Source organism: Megalops cyprinoides, chromosome 3 (genome assembly GCF_013368585.1).
Source record: "Megalops cyprinoides isolate fMegCyp1 chromosome 3, fMegCyp1.pri, whole genome shotgun sequence".
Classification (NCBI taxonomy): domain Eukaryota; kingdom Metazoa; phylum Chordata; class Actinopteri; order Elopiformes; family Megalopidae; genus Megalops; species Megalops cyprinoides.
The window spans coordinates 44,794,859-44,814,077 of record NC_050585.1 but is presented as its reverse complement, the minus strand read 5'-3'; the positions used below and the strand labels follow the sequence as shown (position 1 = coordinate 44,814,077).

At 42.4% G+C, this 19,219-nt stretch overlaps 1 protein-coding gene across 1 annotated transcript; it reads right to left on the bottom strand.

The window, feature by feature from the left end:
* Nucleotides 1-2,936: 2,936 nt before the first annotated feature.
* On the bottom strand, nt 2,937-10,029 carry LOC118774546 (solute carrier family 22 member 5-like). Its single transcript, XM_036523896.1, has 10 exons — nt 9,637-10,029; nt 8,959-9,062; nt 8,665-8,915; nt 8,288-8,459; nt 5,605-5,731; nt 5,308-5,408; nt 3,890-4,104; nt 3,601-3,783; nt 3,113-3,248; nt 2,937-3,027 (listed from the first exon to the last, which is right to left on the bottom strand). Exons 1-10 carry the CDS (start codon nt 10,027-10,029, stop codon nt 2,937-2,939), a joined length of 1,773 nt encoding a protein of 590 aa, XP_036379789.1.
* Between the last annotated feature and the right edge of the window lie 9,190 nt (nt 10,030-19,219).

The window sequence follows — 19,219 nt, the reverse complement described above, 5'->3', positions numbered from 1 at the left end:
ATTCACTGATTTTTATTTTTTTTTGTAGAAAATGTTATTAACCCATTACCGAAAGACAAAATACAGGTGATAAAACATGGCTATTTTAATAATGGATTGTAAAACATTGTGTCTGATTCCTGTATTTTAAAAACATTAATACAGTGCATTCTGTAATGTTTGTTGTACAAACAGTGCAAGACTCAAAAAGGCTAAAGCCATCATACTTTAAATAAAACAGACAGATTATTAACAGAAAGATTACTCCCTCCAGCTGCACAAATACAGTGGTAATTGGCATTGATAGGGGCTTGACGTGGACACGTCATAGACAATAGATTCACCCATGTAGTTCATTTTGTCATATGGCTTTTGTATATATACATACACATACAGTGCTGGCCAAAAGTATTGGCACCCCTGCAATTCTGTCAGATAATGCTCAATTTCTCCCAGAAAATGATTGCAATTACAAATGTTTTGGTAGTAATATCTTCATTTATTTTGCTTGCAATGAAAAAACACAAAAGACAATGAAAAAAAAATTAAATCAATTATCATTTTACACAAAACTCCAAAAATGGACCGGACAAAAGTATTGGCACCCTCAGCCTAATACTTGGTAGCACAACCTTTGGACAAAATAACTGCGAACAACCGCTTCCGGTATCCATCAATGAGTTTCTTACAATGCTCTGCTGGAATTTTAGACCATTCTTCTTTGGCAAACTGCTCCAGCTCCCTGAGATTTGAAGGGTGCCTTCTCCAAACTGCCATTTTCAGATCTCTCCACAAGTGTTCTATGGGATTCAGGTCTGGACTCATTGCTGGCCACTTTAGAAGTCTCCAGTGCTTTCCCTCAAACCATTTTCTAGTGCTTTTTGAAGTGTGCTTTGGGTCATTGTCCTGCTGGAAGACCCATGACCTCTGAGGGAGACCCAGCTTTCTCACACTGGGCCCTACATTACGCTGCAAAATTTGTTGGTAGTCTTCAGACTTCATAATGCCATGCACACGGTCAAGCAGTCCAGTGCCAGAGGCAGCAAAGCAACCCCAAAACATCAGGGAACCTCCGCCATGTTTGACTGTGGGGACCGTGTTCTTTTCTTTGAAGGCCTCGTTTTTTTTCCTGTAAACTCTATGTTGATGCCTTTTCCCAAAAAGCTCTACTTTTGTCTCATCTGACCAGAGAACATTCTTCCAAAATGTTTTTGGCTTTCTCAGGTAAGTTTTAGCAAACTCCAGCCTGGCTTTTTTATGTCTCTGGGTCAGAAGTGGAGTCTTCCTGGGTATCCTACCATAGAGTCCCTTTTCATTCAGACACCGACGGATAGTACGGGTTGACACTGTTGTACCCTCGGACTGCAGGACAGCTTGAACTTGTCTGGATGTTAGTCGAGGTTCTTTATCCACCATCCGCACAATCTTTCGTTGAAATCTCTCGTCAATTTTTCTTTTCCGTCCACATCTAGGGAGGTTAGCCACAGTGCCATGGGCTTTAAACTTATTGATGACACTGCGCACGGTAGACACAGGAACATTCAGGTCTTTGGAGATGGACTTGTAGCCTTGAGATTGCCCATGCTTCCTCACAATTTTGCTTCTCAAGTCCTCAGACAGTTCTTTGGTCTTCTTTCTTTTCTCCATACTCAATGTGGTACACACAAGGACACAGGACAGAGGTTGAGTCAACTTTAATCCATTTTAACTGGCTGCAAGTGTGATTTAGTGATTGCCACCACCTGTTATGTGTCACAGGTAAGTTACAGGTGCTGTTAATTACACAAATTAGAGAAGCATCACATGATTTTTCAAAGGGTGCCAATACTTTTGTCCGGCCCATTTTTGGAGTTTTGTGTAAATTGATACTTGATTTGACTTTTTTTTCTTTCTCTTTTGTGTTTTTTTATTGCAAGCAAAATAAATGAAGATATTACTACCAAAACATTTGTAATTGCAATCATTTTCTGGGAGAAATTGAGCATTATCTGACAGAATTGCAGGGGTGCCAATACTTTTGGCCAGCACTGTACACTATATGGACAAAAGTATTTGGCCTCACCTGTTTTTCAGGGTTTGGGCTATCTCCAGTGAAGGGCAGTCTTAATGCTTCAGCATACCAAGACATTTTGGACAATGCTATGCTTCCAACCTTTTGGCAAAACAGTTTGGGGAAGGCCCTTTTCTATTCCAACATGACTGTACCCCAGTGTACAAAGCAAGGACTATAAAGACATGGTTTGATGAGTTCGGTGTGGAAGAACTTGACTGGCCCGCACAGAGTTCTGACATCAACCCCATCGAGCACCTTTGGGATGAACTGGAATGGAGATTGCGAGCCAGGCCTTCACGTCCAACATCAGTGCCTGACCTCATAAATGCTCTACAGAATGAATGGGCACAAATTCCCACAGAAACACCAAAATCTTGTGGAAAGCCTTCCAAGAAGAGTGGAAGCTGTTATAGCTGCAAAAGGGGGACCAACTCCATATTAAAGTATATGTTTTTTAATACAATGTCATTACAATGTAATGGTCCGGCGTCTGAATACTTTTGTCCATATAGTGTATGTGTATATACTGTATGCTCAGCCTATAGAATCCCTTCTCATGTCTTTGAGGAATTTTTGCTTGAGTGGCCAAACATTTTCTACACACGATGCATCACGATGCATTAGGCAGTAAATTGTCATAACTCATGCATAAAGTCAAAACATGTGATACATTTCGCATGGCTGATCTGACCTGAGCTCGCTTGAATCAAGAATCACAAGTGAGGGGTCATCTTGTGTTAAAACTGTCAGAAGAATGCAGTGGCGTAATATTGTGAAATACTGTAAAGAACTGGACTATAAATGTATTTGACTGCAAGGTTTTGACAAGACAAAAAGTTTACATTTAATAACAAAAACACACTTTCAAAAACATTGTTTGGTGAAAGTTAAGACAGTCTTGTGACTACAGCTGGCTTTCCAAAAGGGTCACAGGACTGTTGACCTGTTCTTTAGGTGGGTTTCTTTGTTCACCATTGAGACATGTGCACTTCAGCCTAAAAGAAAAGATGAAAAGGTAATCACACCAATGTTATCATCGTCACCAGATGCATCATGTGACTGTTATCTTTGGCCTCTCACCGCTCTCGTTTGTGCATCTGGGCAATGGTCTCTGGTAAGGGCCGTCCAAAGCTCTCTGGCAGGAAGACTGTGCTGGCTGCTGACAGCAGGGTGAGACTTCCCAGCAGAATGTAAGGCAGGTACTTGTGATATGCACCTGTCAAGAGAGGGAGAAATAATTAGGTGTGTGTGTGTGTATGCGTGCGCACGCCTGGTTCTCAGCTTCAAAACAAATCGAAGAACATTGTTGGACCAGAGCATTTGAGTTTCACTGAGAACATTTTTATAGCAGCCTCACTCCCTGCTTTATTTTGAAGCTGTTACAACAGATCATTTGCGTTTTCACGATAGCTCCCTTCTTTACACGAGGACATTGAATGGCTTCGGTAAGAAGCCGATACATAGTCTTGAAGCAGATATGAAAAGGGAGACTTTCTATCACATGGCATAACTCGCTGCATCTCGTGCTATTGACAGGCTCGTGTGAAAAAGCTTCCGTATTCTCCTACCCAGGTGGATGAAGTAGGGAGCGATGGCACTGCCCACTCGAGAGACCATGGTGCAGGCCCCCACGGCCGTGTTTCTCATTACTGTGGGGTACAGCTCCCCCGTGTAGACGAACATCAAAGCTGTACCGGTGGCCATGCCGAACTTCCCTATCATTTCCAGGGAAATGGACAGGACGGGCAGGCCTGGAAATAAAGTAAACAGAGTAATCTGAGCATAAATAAAAGCACAGGATTGTGGGAAGGGCACCCTGTTTATGGGGTCAGATAGAAGGCGCTGATAGTGTCTTACTTGGCGGTACGAGCTGAATGAAGAAAAGCACCCCTCCCCCTAGCAGCATGCTGGCAGAGGAGCACAGCCTTCTGGGTAAATATCGCAGGGCCAGCCAGCTGGCAACATAGGCTGGGACTTCAATGGCAGCTGAGATGAAACAGTTGAGGTAGGGGTTTCCATGGAGATGGGATGTGTTCAAGGACAACCCAAAGTAACCCATGCTTAGAGTCCACCTGAAAATACAGAGGCACAGAAATCCCAGAGAGTCATTGTATTGAGATGCTGTGGAAACTCAAAGTTAATTTTGTTTTCAAAGTAAACAAATTGTCTTAAAAACACCACTGAAATGGCATTCAACAAATGCAACGAACTGTGATTTATTCTCCAGAATGTATAGTGTGCCCCATTGTGTACAACAGCTTAAAGTCTAAGTCTAAGGAAGACTTTGCTGGACACATCATTTAAATAAGACCATAAAATCTGAGAGTCTTATATGATATTAAAATGTTTAGAAAACAGTCAGTTTCTGTTCATAGGGCACATCCAGGAAGAGCCTTGGGGTTATTTCCCAGTGCAGCTTTAACTTAGTTCAACAGATGGCTTTAAAAAATGTTTACATACATTATCCTCAAGAAACATTACAATTAGGGATGGTTTAGAAACTTATTGACTATTGTCACAAATAGTTTGCTGCCTTTCCCTGTGGAGACTATCCATTATGCCCCAGAGTGAGTCAGGCATCAGATCCACAGCTGTTTTCCATTTGGTTCCTATCAGAGCTAAAACTTTAGTCTAGTTTCATAGTACTTTCTATGGAATTGCTGACATCTTTGTAATCTTTGCAAATCTCATTTCTTATCTCATTTTTTATCTAAAGATAAAGCTAATCTTATCTGGTTTCAAGGCAGTAGTTGTCCCTTGACTATGTACAGTATATGACATTATTTGTTTTATAACTTAATCTTTAAAAACTTAATCTTTAAAACCCTTAGATTATAGACACATGCATTCAAAGGAACAGAAACAAGACCACTCATTACATTTGGCGGCTTGATTGTGTTTAGCATAGCCCTCAATGACGTCGTACACGCCAGAGATATTCTGATCCTGATTTTGTAAACTGGCAAAGGCCCAGTAGATGTTTTCACCACCTGTGTCATTTAACTAGAAATCTGACACTGTTTACCCAAAAGTTAATTTAAACGCAGAATATAATATTACATGCAGCGCACAGCGGATGTCAATAAAAGCTGGACTCTGACCATTCTCGCAGCATAACATCTTCACAGAGAGACCAGGCTGATAAGGGGGAAATATGCAACCCGTTCACAATGGCTAACTGTTGCTGTGTAACCTGTAGGAGGGGCTGACAGAACACATGTAGGAAGGAGGAAGACAACCCACAGCAGTCCTCTGCACCTGTCTTTGATGCTCACCACACTAGAAACAGTATGACTGTGGTGTGGCGGATGTTACGGCTCCTCAGCAGGTCAAGGAAGCTGTGGCTTTCCCCTCTTTTACATGTTCTCTCTTCACCCTACAAAACACACACGTTAAATGTGATGATAAAAAAGTGACTTGAATGTATGTGCACATGTGAACTGAAACAAGCATTTAGTGTATGCACATGATAAAATGTTTTTTTTTTTGTTTACCCTGCTATGCAGTTAAGGTGGAAACCTGCAGCATTGTTTATCCTTTCAAAGTAATCCAAACCACAAAAAAAGGACTACCTCTGTGGGAGTAAAGACGAACTCCGGGGGAGTGACCCCGTTTCTCCTGGCAGCATCTCTCAGTATGGCCTCTGCCTCCTGCACTCGACCCTGAGTGAGCAGCCATCGAGGGGACTCTGGGATGAACCTGTGGCAGACATACGTGTCAGAACAGGCATCATTTCCGCGGTCATCTTCAGAACACCTGCTGCAGGAGGCAGCCAATGATAGTCCATGATTTTACACTCACAAGCTGTCAGAGGAACATCATGTCAAAATCCACCTGACTACCATTTAAAAACAAGTTTGGACCTACACATTCAGAAATGACCACATTACAAAAGGTTTTTTTTTCTTGTTTTAGTGAATTACATTAACCAAAGCTGTTTACTCAGCTGCACTGAAGTGACGTGAAGATAAATGTCTGAGGCTGTGTTGCTGCAGAGATTCCACACTTTGAATTTGGTTACCGGCGCCAAACCCAAGAAGTAAATCTAACCTCAAATAAAATTAGCTGCAAAAGCCACTGTGAGAACAAGTGAGCTGACTGTCCAACGAACATGTTTTTATCTGGAAAAAATCACTAGGGGGTTTGTGCTTAGACAATGATTAAGGACAATGGATCTGAACAGCAAATGCTCCAAACTTGCGTCCATGATCTACCAAAGTGATCCATGATCCACTTGTGTCCATGATCCACCAAACAGCCCAAATCCAAACCATTTGCATAGCCATCGCCATAGATCTTGAGAACAGCACAACTTATAAAAGGAACTTCCAGAGAACGAATATCTGGGGACAGGCAGAGTCAAGTGGGGGCTGGTGAGTAGCTTTCAACAACCTGCTCTCCTTCCCCTGCCCAGTTACGTCTGGACAGGATGATACATGTTCTGAGGTTGGTAAGATCTGGTATTCAGTGATTTAATGCCTCCCAGCATTGCTATAATTTTCGGTTAAAATATTCCTTGATGTGCTCGTGTACTGTTTTTAAATAATGATTCATCCCTTGACTTGCTGCCTTGGGTTTTGTGTTGTCTTGTGGTGTTGTAAATCTGTAAAATGAATAAAAAATTCAGCCACAAAAAGTGTGTACTCAAAATGTGGGTGAGGAGAGTGAGGATGATGGATTTAGCTCATTTTTCAATGGAGTATCATATGATATGCAAAACCTAAAGGTGTGCTTTCTACACTGATGCGGGAGCTCAGCCCATGGAGTAAAGGTTTAGCCTGTGGAGATGGCAGTCCCAGCATCAGGGATGTCTTCAGCTGTGCAGCGGAATATTACATTACATTGGCATTTTGCAGATGCTCCTATCCAGAGCAATTTACATCAGTTACTGTTTGTTTTATAATGTTATCCATTTATACAACTGGATCTTTACTGAGGCAATTTCAGGTTAAGTACAGTATCCAAGGGTACAGCAGTGTCCCAGTGGGGAATCAAACCAGCAACCTTTCAGTTACAAGTCCTGCTCAGTAAAAACACACTGCCAATATCAGTAAATGATAAGGCTGTCATGTTGACCACTGAAAGGTATAGGGGTCTAAACATTGTCATTGGGGCCAATCTAGAATCTCTTCATTTGTACAAATGCATCACTTCTGAAACAGCTTAAGACAAATTTACATTGCTGGTTACGCTAGGATCAATGACCCTAACTCCGTCCAGGTCTGTGAGGAACCTGGGGGTAGTGATTGATGACCAGCTAAAATTTACCAACCACATTGCTACAACTACCAGATCATGCAGATTCACGCTTTACAACATCAGGAAAATCAGGCCGTACCTATCTGAGTATGCTGCACAGTTCCTTGTCCATGCACTGGTCCAGGCTGGACTACTACAATGCTCTTTGGCTGGCCTACCTGCATGCACTATTAAGCCTCTGCAGTTGATACAGAATGTGGCTGCGCATCTGGTTTTCGACCAACCAAAAAGGGTTCACGTTGCACCTCTCTTGGTCTCGTTCCACAGGCTCCCTGTAGCTGCCCATGTTATGTTCAAGGCCTTGATGCTTGCGTACAGGGCGACCAGCAAAACTGCACCTTCCTACCTGAACTCACTAAGCCTATGTGCCCTCCTGACCACTACACTCTGCTACCGAACAGCGCCTGGTGCTCCCGTCGCATTCTGGCACAAAATCACTATCCAGAACTTTCTCTGCCGTTGTCCCCCAATGGTGGAATGAACTTCCACACCTCATCTGTTCTGCTGAGTCCCTCTCTGTCTTCAAGAAACATTTGAAGACAAAGCTCTTCCGCTCTCACCTGAGCACCTGTAACACTTCCCCCCTAGACGAACTTCTCATGACTAAAACTATCTCCTACTAAACTATAAAATAAAATAAAACAAAATAGAATCTGATGGTTTAACACACTCATCAGCTTTATCCGCTAGCTTGTACCTTGCCTGGCCAACCTTAAGAACTTTGTCATGCAGTGCTTCTAATGTTGTTGACTCTGTATGGTTTTTTGCTTGTGTTGTATTGTACCTCACTTGTAAGTTGCTTTGAATAAAAGCGTCTGCCAAATGAATAGAAGTAAATGTAAATGTAAATGCTGGTTTGAATGGCAAATTTATGCCTCTCATTTGCACAAAGCACAATGGCACAGGTCAGCCAAAAGTAGACTCATGTACTCCAGTCCAGCTATTATTAATCGCAAGAGTTGGATATTTCCATTTTACACCAGGAGCCAGACTCACCACCAAAGGGGGATATAGGCAAGACCAGGCACAGACAGGGCAACCAGGAGTGTCCTCCAGTCCCGGATGAAGAAGGCAATGAAGGGCAACATCATATAGCCAAAAGCAAAGAACAAACACACCCCAAGAGAGGAGTAGAGCACACGCACAGACCCAGTCAGGATCTCCGTGCCTATCCGCAACAGAGACAGAGAGGAAAAAATAAAACATTTCAGCATGTCTGTTACAATCTCAGTGAGCTGCTGTTACCGCTCCATCCTGTCACTGAGCAGAGTGGTTTTATATTATGCGTCTTCTATTAAGATCCTACAGTACAAAGCAATGCAGGGGTGTGGTTGTGTGTCAGGCACAGTGAAAAACTGAAAGTGCCAATATACCCAGTACGAATGCCGCCACATAGTTGGAGATCTGCCCCAGACCCACGATGAAGAAGAGTATGGAGAACACTTCCCAGGATGGAGAGAAGACCTGAACAAAGGTGAAGAGTGTCTGAACCGCCATCGTCATGAAAAGGACTGGCTTCCTCCCAAATCTACACAAAGCACAAGATTGCGACTTCAAACAAGGTGGAGATTTGTTTGAACAATACGCAACCAAGTGCAATTCACAGCCCAGCCACAGTTTTATTCTTTAATTTTTCACTTTAATATAATATATGCAGTACAATGTACCTGTCTGACAGCTGTCCTGAAAAGAAAGAACCACACAGTACACCCAGGAAGTAGACAGAGGAGGTGAAGGGCTGTTTCCATTGATCACTGCAAACGAGGTCAAACTGCAACAAGTGTATTTACACTCAGTAAGAACAAGCCTTGCAATCATCTGAAATTATCTCAAGAAATCTGAGCCTGTGTACCATTAGTCCATAACAAAAGCACCTTTCTCCCTCCTTCTATGGTATCAGTTTTACAACTTGATTCTGCAGAGAAAACTTTTGGACTGAATGGATATTCTACGTGTCAGCATATAAGTCATAATGTTTCATAAAAAAGCACATGGAGACATTACTGAGTTCCGATCAAAGTTTTTTTTTTCTTTTTTGCATAATTTTGTTACAACACATTTTACTCTCATAATAATAAAAAATATTCATGCATTTAAAAAAAAGAGAAACAACACAACATCACATACATGCATTCTCTACCTATTTCATTATCCATTACTAAGAAATATAATGTCTGTCAGCTTCCATGCAAACTAACCTATGTCACAAAAATATGAGCCACGCAGGCACAGAACCATGTGCTGAGCTGAAAGTCATTCATAAGTCAATCTTAGTGCAGTGGGGAAGTACAATGGGGAAACGCTCTACGTTCAAACAGTGTGATATTTATAGAAGGGGTCCTCACCTCTGTGACGATGGTGGACTGGTAGGTCCCGTTGCTGTACGTCCACCCGTCGACACAGCCCTCCTGCTGCACGTCAGTGAGGTTCACATCCTGTCCGGGGACTAGGTTCCGGGCCGAGAAATTAGCGATCAGGTCCAGCCTGTACCGCCTGCACCTGCTGTGCTCTATCTCCCCGTTCACCACCTCCGTGGGAATGCTGGCCCTCCTCCACTCCGCGCTGATGTTGGCGCTCTCTGGTATCAGGCACCAGTGTGGTGGGCTGTCTCCCAGGAATATGACCGAGAAGGCGCTGAAGCCGTTGGGGATGGTGCTAGTGCAGAGCAGAAAGAAAACCACTCGCTGAAAGGAGCCCCATTGCCCCAGGAAGGCTGTGTCCTGGTCATAATCCCTCATGCTAGCAAGCCTCTGACGGCTTCTCTCCTCCTGTTTTTAATGCGTCTCAGATCAATGCCACAACCATGATTGCCCAACCACCTCACCTAGTCAGCCTGAGTATTAATAGACATATTGTGTGGCATTTTTTCATGACTATTCATTAACTACACTGCACCAATGATTGACAGCTTCCACGTAGGAACTCTAAAGGTACTTTCGCCGTTTGAAGGAAATGGGAATGAGCTGCCTTGTAATCCTTGTAATTGAAACATCCCAGCACATCTCTCCATGTCATTCCTGATCAACCATTTCTTGACTATTGGGTTTAAAAGTCTCAGTTAAGACAGGCTATATTTAAGAAAGCCTGAATGAGTTTATCCTGGATTCGGCCTGGTAAGCCTCGCTCAGAAGTCTGGCAGTGCCAGGGCTGTTTGTGGTGATTCTTTTCCCAGATTTTCAGCCATTATTTCTTTTCAGCCTCTGCATTGTCCAGTAGGTATTATGAAGTATTGCACAAAAGACCCCCTCATGCAACATAACATGTTTTGAAAATGATAGATTGACTTCTTCTGGCATTGCTTCCTAAGAATGTATATATATGGAAATGTAAAAAAAAAAGCTCAAAAACACATTTGATAAGTGTTCATTTTTAGCCATGAAACTGATTTAAAAGTAACAATCAGATTTCACACAAGCAGTACTATTCCCCATCAGAGAAAATATAAAGGCAATATGATTCAAACAATCTTGTCTGTTCTACACCCTTTTCTTACAAAATGCTTTGGGAGCTAATTTCATGTAAGTGTATCAATGAGAATGTAGCCTGGCTGCCTCAGTACACCTTAAATTGGTGTTCCATGTAATATCTACATGGGCCTCACAGAATGAACATAGTGATTTTTCTTTCCCGGAATATTGCGTGAAGATTATTCAGACAGAATCACACGTTTAGTTCTGAAACATTCATGGGCTAGTTTTAAAGCTCACATCATAAAATTTTATAGCTGTTCAATATTGCCAATACTGATAACTTGCCTAGATATAAAATGCCCTGATTTACACAGTACAGAATACGATAGTTTTTGATTTTGATTTTGATTTTGATTCCACCCTACATTGTGACAACAGATAACCAGCTTCTCTAGTTCAATGTCAAGTCGTGCTTTTAAGCCAGGTTAGATGCTTTCTTTTTCAGTGCCATATGTAAGCGTGACCCACTGACCTCAGTTTCAGTCCTGATAACCTTACCCCCAGTGCTTTAGATAAAGCTGAGATCTCCTTACAGAGCAGGCTAACAGTAAGGCACCTTACATCGCATTTAGTTTATGATGAGAATGCACCTCCTCTAGGTGGCATCAGAACCCTGTTTAAAAAAAAAACAAAAAAAAAAAAAAACAAAACAAAGTTAGGCCCTGACTGCACTTTCTTTCTGATTCCCAGACCGCTGTATGAGTAATGTTTCAAATAAAAGTGGATATAAAATGATATTTTGGAGGTAACAATGAAAGGATTTAACATGTTTTATGGGGAATTAAAATGCCTTGCACATGCTTGGTTTTGATTCAGTAAATGTATTTGTAGATTACTTGTTCAGACTTGAAAACCTCATAATGGAAGCAAAGGCACCAATGAGGGTGTAGATGAGCCTGTTAGGGGTGGAGCCATGAAGTCTATACCTCCTTTTAGTGGACTGACTGTGAATGAACCCTGTTTGCCTCTTTGGTTAGAGATTAGTATGCTAACAAGGTTTATATGGTTAAATTAGTACTAGGTCAGCATATTGCCTAGAGGTACTGTAGCTAGCTTGCTGGTCATATATTTATAGCTATTTTAGCCTTGTGACAGTGATCAATATATTCACCCTTTTTTGCTCACCCCTAACTTGGAATTGCCAATTGTACATAAAACTGGCCATACTACAAAATCCTCTATGCACACATAGAAGTTGAGTTGCGCACAGATGCAATCCTTTGATACACTTGCACACAACAAATGGCTATTTTTTTCACACTTCAAGTCCCACAGTTTATAACAGTGGAGCAGATGTCACACAGGAACATCTCCATTGACGTCATCCAAGTAACTTGCAGTTGCACTTTGCGCCCCTAGAGGATGCTGCTGAGCACTGGGACAAGGGGAACCAGGCTGACATAAGTCACCCTGTCCCTGGAGGAACAAATCCAGTCCTGTTCCACCACTGTGAACACCCCTGTCACTGTAGAGTAAGGACATAAAAGTGAGGACTGGGCTGTAGGTATTATTCTGTGTTAAGGCAAGCGCTTTAACTGAATGAGCTACTCAAGAACTGTAAGAGTATCAGTGAAAGAATTTTATACAGAAGAACAAAAGAACATTAGAAGTTAAATGACGCGAACAGGTCATTCAGCCCAGCTAGGTTCAACATTTTATCCACAGACTAGACTATAAACCTGGTCTAAGGATATCTGCTTCAAATAAAAATCCCAGCATGCTTTTTTGTGCATTCATAACTCTTGAGATGAAAAAAAAACTTCAGTAGTATCACGTTTTACACCTATGTCGTCTTGTTCTGCTGATAGAGCTAATCTTAAAATAGTTTCTGTGGTTCACCTTATGTATCTCTTCTAAAAATGGAAAAACTTCAGTAAAATCTCCTCTGACTCATCTTATGTATAGGCTGAAAAGATTAAACGTCTTAAGTCTCATACCTTACATGTCTGACGCAGGAAACCAGGAAATCTTGTCAGCCTTCTCCGTATTTTTTTTCCAGACCCTTCATAGTATGGTGCCCAATGCTGGACACAGTACAAATGGGTCTAACAGAGGCATTATGTAATATTAATATAACCGCCTTTGATTTGTAATCAATGATTTTTGCTTTGTATCTCAGTATCCTGACTCCCTTTTTTTCACAGCTCAACTTCAGTGCAATGTTTGGAGTCAGTGTATGCCTCTGCCTTGCTGAAATGACTGCAAAATGCAATACACAGCCACTGAGAGTAACCTCACTGCTGCTATCAAAAGAAAATAAAAATCAATCAACAAAGACAATGACAAAATGACCATACTTTACCTTGTATCTCACTGAAATTAGCCAGCTAGATGCCCTTTGCAATCAATGGGAACAGACAGGAATTCTCAACAGCCACATATCTCAATTAGGATTGATAGGCACACCACTCACCTTGGCCGCAGTTAAATGTTTTGCAGGAAATGGTCGAAAGACATGATAGAAGTTATCCTGTGTCAAATTCTACACTCAAATACCCATGCCTGTAACACTTGTGTATTCGGTAGTTATAGTTATGTAGCTTGCTGTGAACGTGTATGTGTGAATGTACATACACATACACCTGGTGGTATATACCTTGTAGATGCCTTACTTGAGGCTACAAGAGTAATACTTTTTGTAAGACCTGAACACGCAATCCTCTGGTTACAAGTTCCTTTATATGATGATTTGATGATTTAGAACCGCTATATACCATCCAGTATTGCAGTTGTTAGCATCTTGTGTAGAGCACTAATGAGGCAACATGACCTTGTGGGAGGTTATGATTATGTGCAGTTATATTACTACCCCTTCCTCCAACCCCACACAGTTCCTCACCACAAGAGAGGGCAGGGATGGTTCAAACGCTTTAGGTGAAAGGTATTATGCTGCCCTTTTACAAGGTGGAAAAGCACACTTATCAAACTGTGACAAGGATCCTGCTTTTCTGTTCTGTTCATGTGAGGAAAAAAAAAAGGAGCCAAGTGGTTAACGTCTGGTGAGTGTTCATGGCACATGGTTTTTTAAGCAATCCTAGGAAAAGACCACATGAAATAACGCTTACCAAGCTTTGATTGGTGGCTGCTGGGAATCTCTAAGGGGCATCCCCCCTGCAGGAATCCTCGTTTGTCATCGAAAACCCTGCCGCCTCTATGCAGACACGTGGTCTGCTTAATTGTGTTTAAAGCTGAAAACTTTAATCAGCTAGCCTCGTAAAAAAATCACTTTCTCCTGCTGTTTTGTTCAAGCGCCTCACAAACTGGATCACCTCCAAAAAAGCGCCCACCCAAACGGCCATATGGTAAAATACATTGGTTAGTTCTCGCTCTGTGTATCTGGATGCTACCCACAGCACACAACCAGGGTGGGGTCGGCTCGCAGGAATGCCAACATCAGAATATTGCAAGGAGACAAAAGAATGATGTATTTTAGATATGGTCTTAAAATAATAAAAATTGCTGGCCTTGCCAGCATTTGCTGCAGAAACACTGCCTTTGTGTAAGTGTTTAAAAAAAGCTATTATTACAGAACCTCAGTCATTTGACGGAAGAGACATTGACCTTTTGTAATGAAGTGGCTGCATTGTTGTGTAATCAGTGGTAAGCAGATTGCTGTTCAAACCTCTGACCTCCATGGATGGTCAGCATGCCTTGTTTTTTTCCACACAAGGTCACCCCTTCCTGACATATTTCTTCCTTATCTGCATTCCAGCCACCAATTAAAACAGCGTAACACCCTCCCCATAATCATGAATCTGTTTTTATTTTTCTTTTTTTTTCTTGGCTGTAATGAGGTACAGAGGTCAAGGTCCGAAGAGAGTTATCGATATGGCTGTGCTGACAGAAGGACCACGGCCAGTGAACTCTGAAAACTCTTCAGGAACCACACAGACAATGATTTATTAAGGACTAGGAGTGGATTATTTGCAAAGTCAGGGGTATTTAGCATTGTTTCCACTTGCTCCAAGGAAAACAAAGGCTTCAATCTTCATCTACTCTCAATATTTCATTACAATCAGTCTTTGTGCATGCAGGGGCCTGTGCACTACAGAACAAGCTCATTTTAAATGAACAGGGTGTGGCGTTCAACATGTGCTGGAAATGCTAGAGACACGGCAGCTTTTGTGTCACAAAGAAGCTTTTGCGAAAATCAAGAATCCCTTTCAGGAGTCAAGCAGCATGATGGTTGATCTGCAATGTTTCCGTCCAGGCCAGCACTGTCACCCGGCATTTATGAATTCTGTTCCACTTTAAAGGGCCGCAAGTCCCCTCTGACTTTTTAAAATCGCTGTCGACAAATGTGGTCCTGGGATTGTGGGGGGTGGGGGTGGGGGAACAGTGGGGGCCCTGTTCGCAGCCCATGATCAGAGAGCCTCCAACGCATGAGCGGCCTTAATCAGAGCTGCCATTACGTCACGCGAAACGCCGGAGAAGCCCGGGATCCGTGTCCAAAATGTTCGGGTGTTACTGTTACTGCAACGGTGAAGAAAAAAAAATAAAACAAGAAAACGACTGTTAAAACAGCTGCAGAGGATCGCGGCTCCCCGCTCTTCCATGGAAACCGTCGGGCTGTCGGCAAACAAGTGCTTCCCCTCCCTGGCCCGGGGAACAGTCCCGTCGTCATCCACCGTGACCTCCCGTTGTGTCGGCGGACATGCTGAAAATGCCACAGTAACATTACACCATTCATCTGTGCAGTGGGACCATGGGCCAAAATCTCAGAGGAAAACAGCAAAAAAAAAAAAACAGTACGCGCCGTGTCAGCTGCCCCAGCTTATTTCGGCTAGGTGGTTTTGGCCTTGCAGAAAGCGCACTGCCCTCATAGTGGCTGGAGACACTGAGATGACAGTACAGGTTGTGTATGGACACAGGAAACAATATATAATGAGAAATGGAAGGGGAGGAGGAAGCATTTGGGTAGGCATATAAATGGACAATACAGAGTGGCACTGGGAGTAGCAGACACTGCAGCTAGTCATAAGCTAATATGACATACATATTACAAACTCAATACACAAGAGACAGTTCTGTTTATAATGTGTGGCTTACCTGGATAATTCCCTGTTCTCCTTCTGGAATGTTTTTTTCATATCTGCAATGTATATTCATAAATATAATAATGGTATAAATATAATAATATAATGATGCACATTACAATCCTATGCATTATAAAGGAAAATTTGATATACTTTCCTTGATATTAGCAATCTGAGGTACTTTTGAAGGTTTTGAGTGATGATATAGTCAGTACTATGCAGGCTATGCAGCTACCACCATTCACTGAGTTTAATCTCTGTTTATAGTGGTTTATCTATTTTTTGTCTCTCTCTGTAAGAGCAGGATCTTGAACAAGCAATCTGAACTGAGGGGTTTATGAGCTTGTTCTGCACTGTCCCAACGATGTTTTCCAACAGCACAAGATTGATGGAGGAACTTTGCTTTGCCTTTACTTTAATATACAATGGGCTTTATTTATTTTTAGCCTCCCCCTCACAAGACTCATGGAAAGAGTCATGTCTTTTTTCATTTCCAGGAGTCTGTTGTTAATCTAAACCATATTCCTTGTCCCTCTCTCTCGCTCTCTCTCTCCCTCTCTCCCTCTCTCTCTCTCTCTCTCTCTCTCGCTCTCTGTCTGTCTCCCTCTCTCACCGTGTCCAAAATAGGACGTGTCTTGTGTTCCCAGAAGCCTGCATTCTCTGACTCAGCACAGCGGAAGTAGGGTCTCAGATTCTGGAACAATCCGCTCCCCTCAGTAAAAGGAAAATGTGGCATGAGGCAAAGCCGAAGGATTCTCCTGGATTTCTCTTTCGGTGAATTTGACTCACCGCTGACTGCTCGGGCAGATGAAAGCTCCCTTTTTGTTGGGGCGAATAATATGAATGTTATTGTGATGAAGAAGGGAGGGGTCTCTCTCTCTCTGGGAGGGAATTCCTCAGATAGTTATGAACAGCTCTCTCTGATGCCTGAACAGTTTTATGATTAGGATTTTTCTTGATTTTTAAACACAAAGGACTGGTTGACTTTTTCGCAGTAGTTTCTCCAGCTTTTAATTGTGTCCTTGCACAGCTCCCAGCCTTATAAATAAACTGATCCTGTTTTCTGAGCATTAAGAGGCTACATGCAGGCCGTGCTTTTTGGCTTCACTGGACATTCTCAACACAAGGGAGAGATTGAGGGGAAGTGAATTAAATTTATTGATTTATTTTTTCTGGCAAGCACTTAAAAGGTTTCTCTGCCCTTGTAAGCCAGAGAGACAAGCATGTCTTTATTTGGCTCTGCGTCCATGACGGAATGCCTGAAAACCTCAAAAGCAAGGCCAATCGAGCAGCCCAGGCCAGGGGGATCCTTTTTATTGCTGCACAGGAGGACTAATATTAGTGACGGATCAACATGTCATTCAACAATGCTCTCACTCGGCAGTGTTTGGGGATGCAGCGGCCACAAGTGGGACATGAACCAGTCAGGGGATGTCAGTGCGCTGAACACCTGTAGCAACAGGTGTACAAGGGTTCCCCCTGACTCCCCACTGGTTCTCCTGCCAAGAGAGTGCATTCATTGAAAGAACTTTTGGGATATAACTCAACCATGTCCAGATCATAGACTCTTAAAATTCTCAGCGCTGCCCAACACGCTACATAATTATCAAGGATATGGAGGCAGCTTCTAAGATGGTATGCGGTAGCACATGGGTGCTGAATGGCAAAACTTTCAAGGCCTCTTCTTTTGCTAAAATATTTAATCTCCCCGGCACCATGCCCATTTACTATTGGCTGAGAGTGACTTCATGCCTTTAACTGCATAATATATAGATGTGGTTTTACTCAAGTGGTCTTTAGGAAAACCCAGCACATCTGTAGATGCCTTGGCGATTATGTCATATTAGCTGAACCATAATTAAACCAGCCATGTAATTTCAAGAGTAGCTCTGTGGATGATATGTATGAATGGTCTCTACTCTTGGAAATGCATCTAGGAACATTTTTTTGTACCATGAACTTCTTACTGTGGTCAGTACTGGAAAGGCGACAAGGCAAAAAAAGCAAGTTCTACCGAGTCACTCAAAAATCCCCAAAAATATTCACATGCAGTATATTTTATAAGTTGTGGAAAGATCAATGAAATAGATTTCAAAATGTAACATTTAAATGATTTTGTGAGAACCAGCCCCAACCGTACTCATATTCTTTAAATCCGGTGGTGAACACATTGTTGCCCACACGCGAAATAATAAAATGTATGCCTCATCAAATTGTTACTCTAGTATTTTTTTTCAGGCCACATCTACAACTAACCGTGTGATCTGAGATATGGCTGTAAGTGGGTGAGTCCCCCCAGAAGAATTGAGCAGTCAGAGGCAGGCATATCACTGGCAGAGAAATTCCATACACTACTCTGTAATAAAACAGGAACTTCCAGCTGTGGGTGGCCTCACTAACCCCTTGCTGCACTGCATCATGGCTATTTATTCCCGATGTGAAGTGGGTTCGGGGGAAGTACGTGTTTCGCAGGGTATCGGCGATGGCGTGTGTCACGGCAGCCCAGCGCTCATCGTGTTGATTTCAGCGCCTCTGGAGTGGCGCTCCTCGAGCTGTTGCTAGGCCACGGAGCAAACAGACCCAGTCAGTGCTGGGGAAAAGCACACGCCTGGCTTGCCAGGCCATTGTTTCCAGACAAAAAGAGACCTCCGGTTCTGCACACAGGCTGACTGCTTCCTGCCTCCATCGCTCCATCTTCTGTTCATCCTCTTTACCGACTGGAATTAAGTCCAAACATTGACTCACCCTCTTTTTATAAAAACAAAAAGCACTGTGCCAAACTGTGTTGTAATGACTTCTTATAGGTATTGGTTTATCCTAAAATCTGAATATATTATATTATATTATATTATATTATTATATGCTTTTGGAAGTTGCAGTTAAGGAGAATACTAAAAAGTATATTTATGTGTATATTTATTCATTCATTTACTTTTGTTCATTTGTCAGGGACTATGCTCAATGCTTTGTATAAATGGTGACATTTGATGTACTGAGTTACTGGAGTAGCTAACTTTCATCACCAGTACAAATGAAGATTACTGTAACAAATTTAAAAATCCCCCCCCCCCCCAAAGTCAAACCACTGACAGTCAGCAAATTACACACCGTCACTTGAAGTGGTGATGGCACTAGGCAGCCTTTCCATCGCAGCTTCAGCTGGGCTTGCTTGTTTATTCATATGCAATCAATAGCATTGCAGCTGACATGTTTTTTAAACAGAAAACATCTGCTTAGAGCCTACAGAGTTCAGAGCACACAACGTATAGTCGAGTTATTTGGAAATGCGCGTAAACACATACTATGTGCGTAAACAGTTGCAAAGTAGAGCTTGCTAGCCTTAACAATCTTGGTGAAGGCAATCACACTGCTAAGAGTGAATTTCTGCAGGGTTATGTTAGCATAGCTCAGCGCTGCCCGGG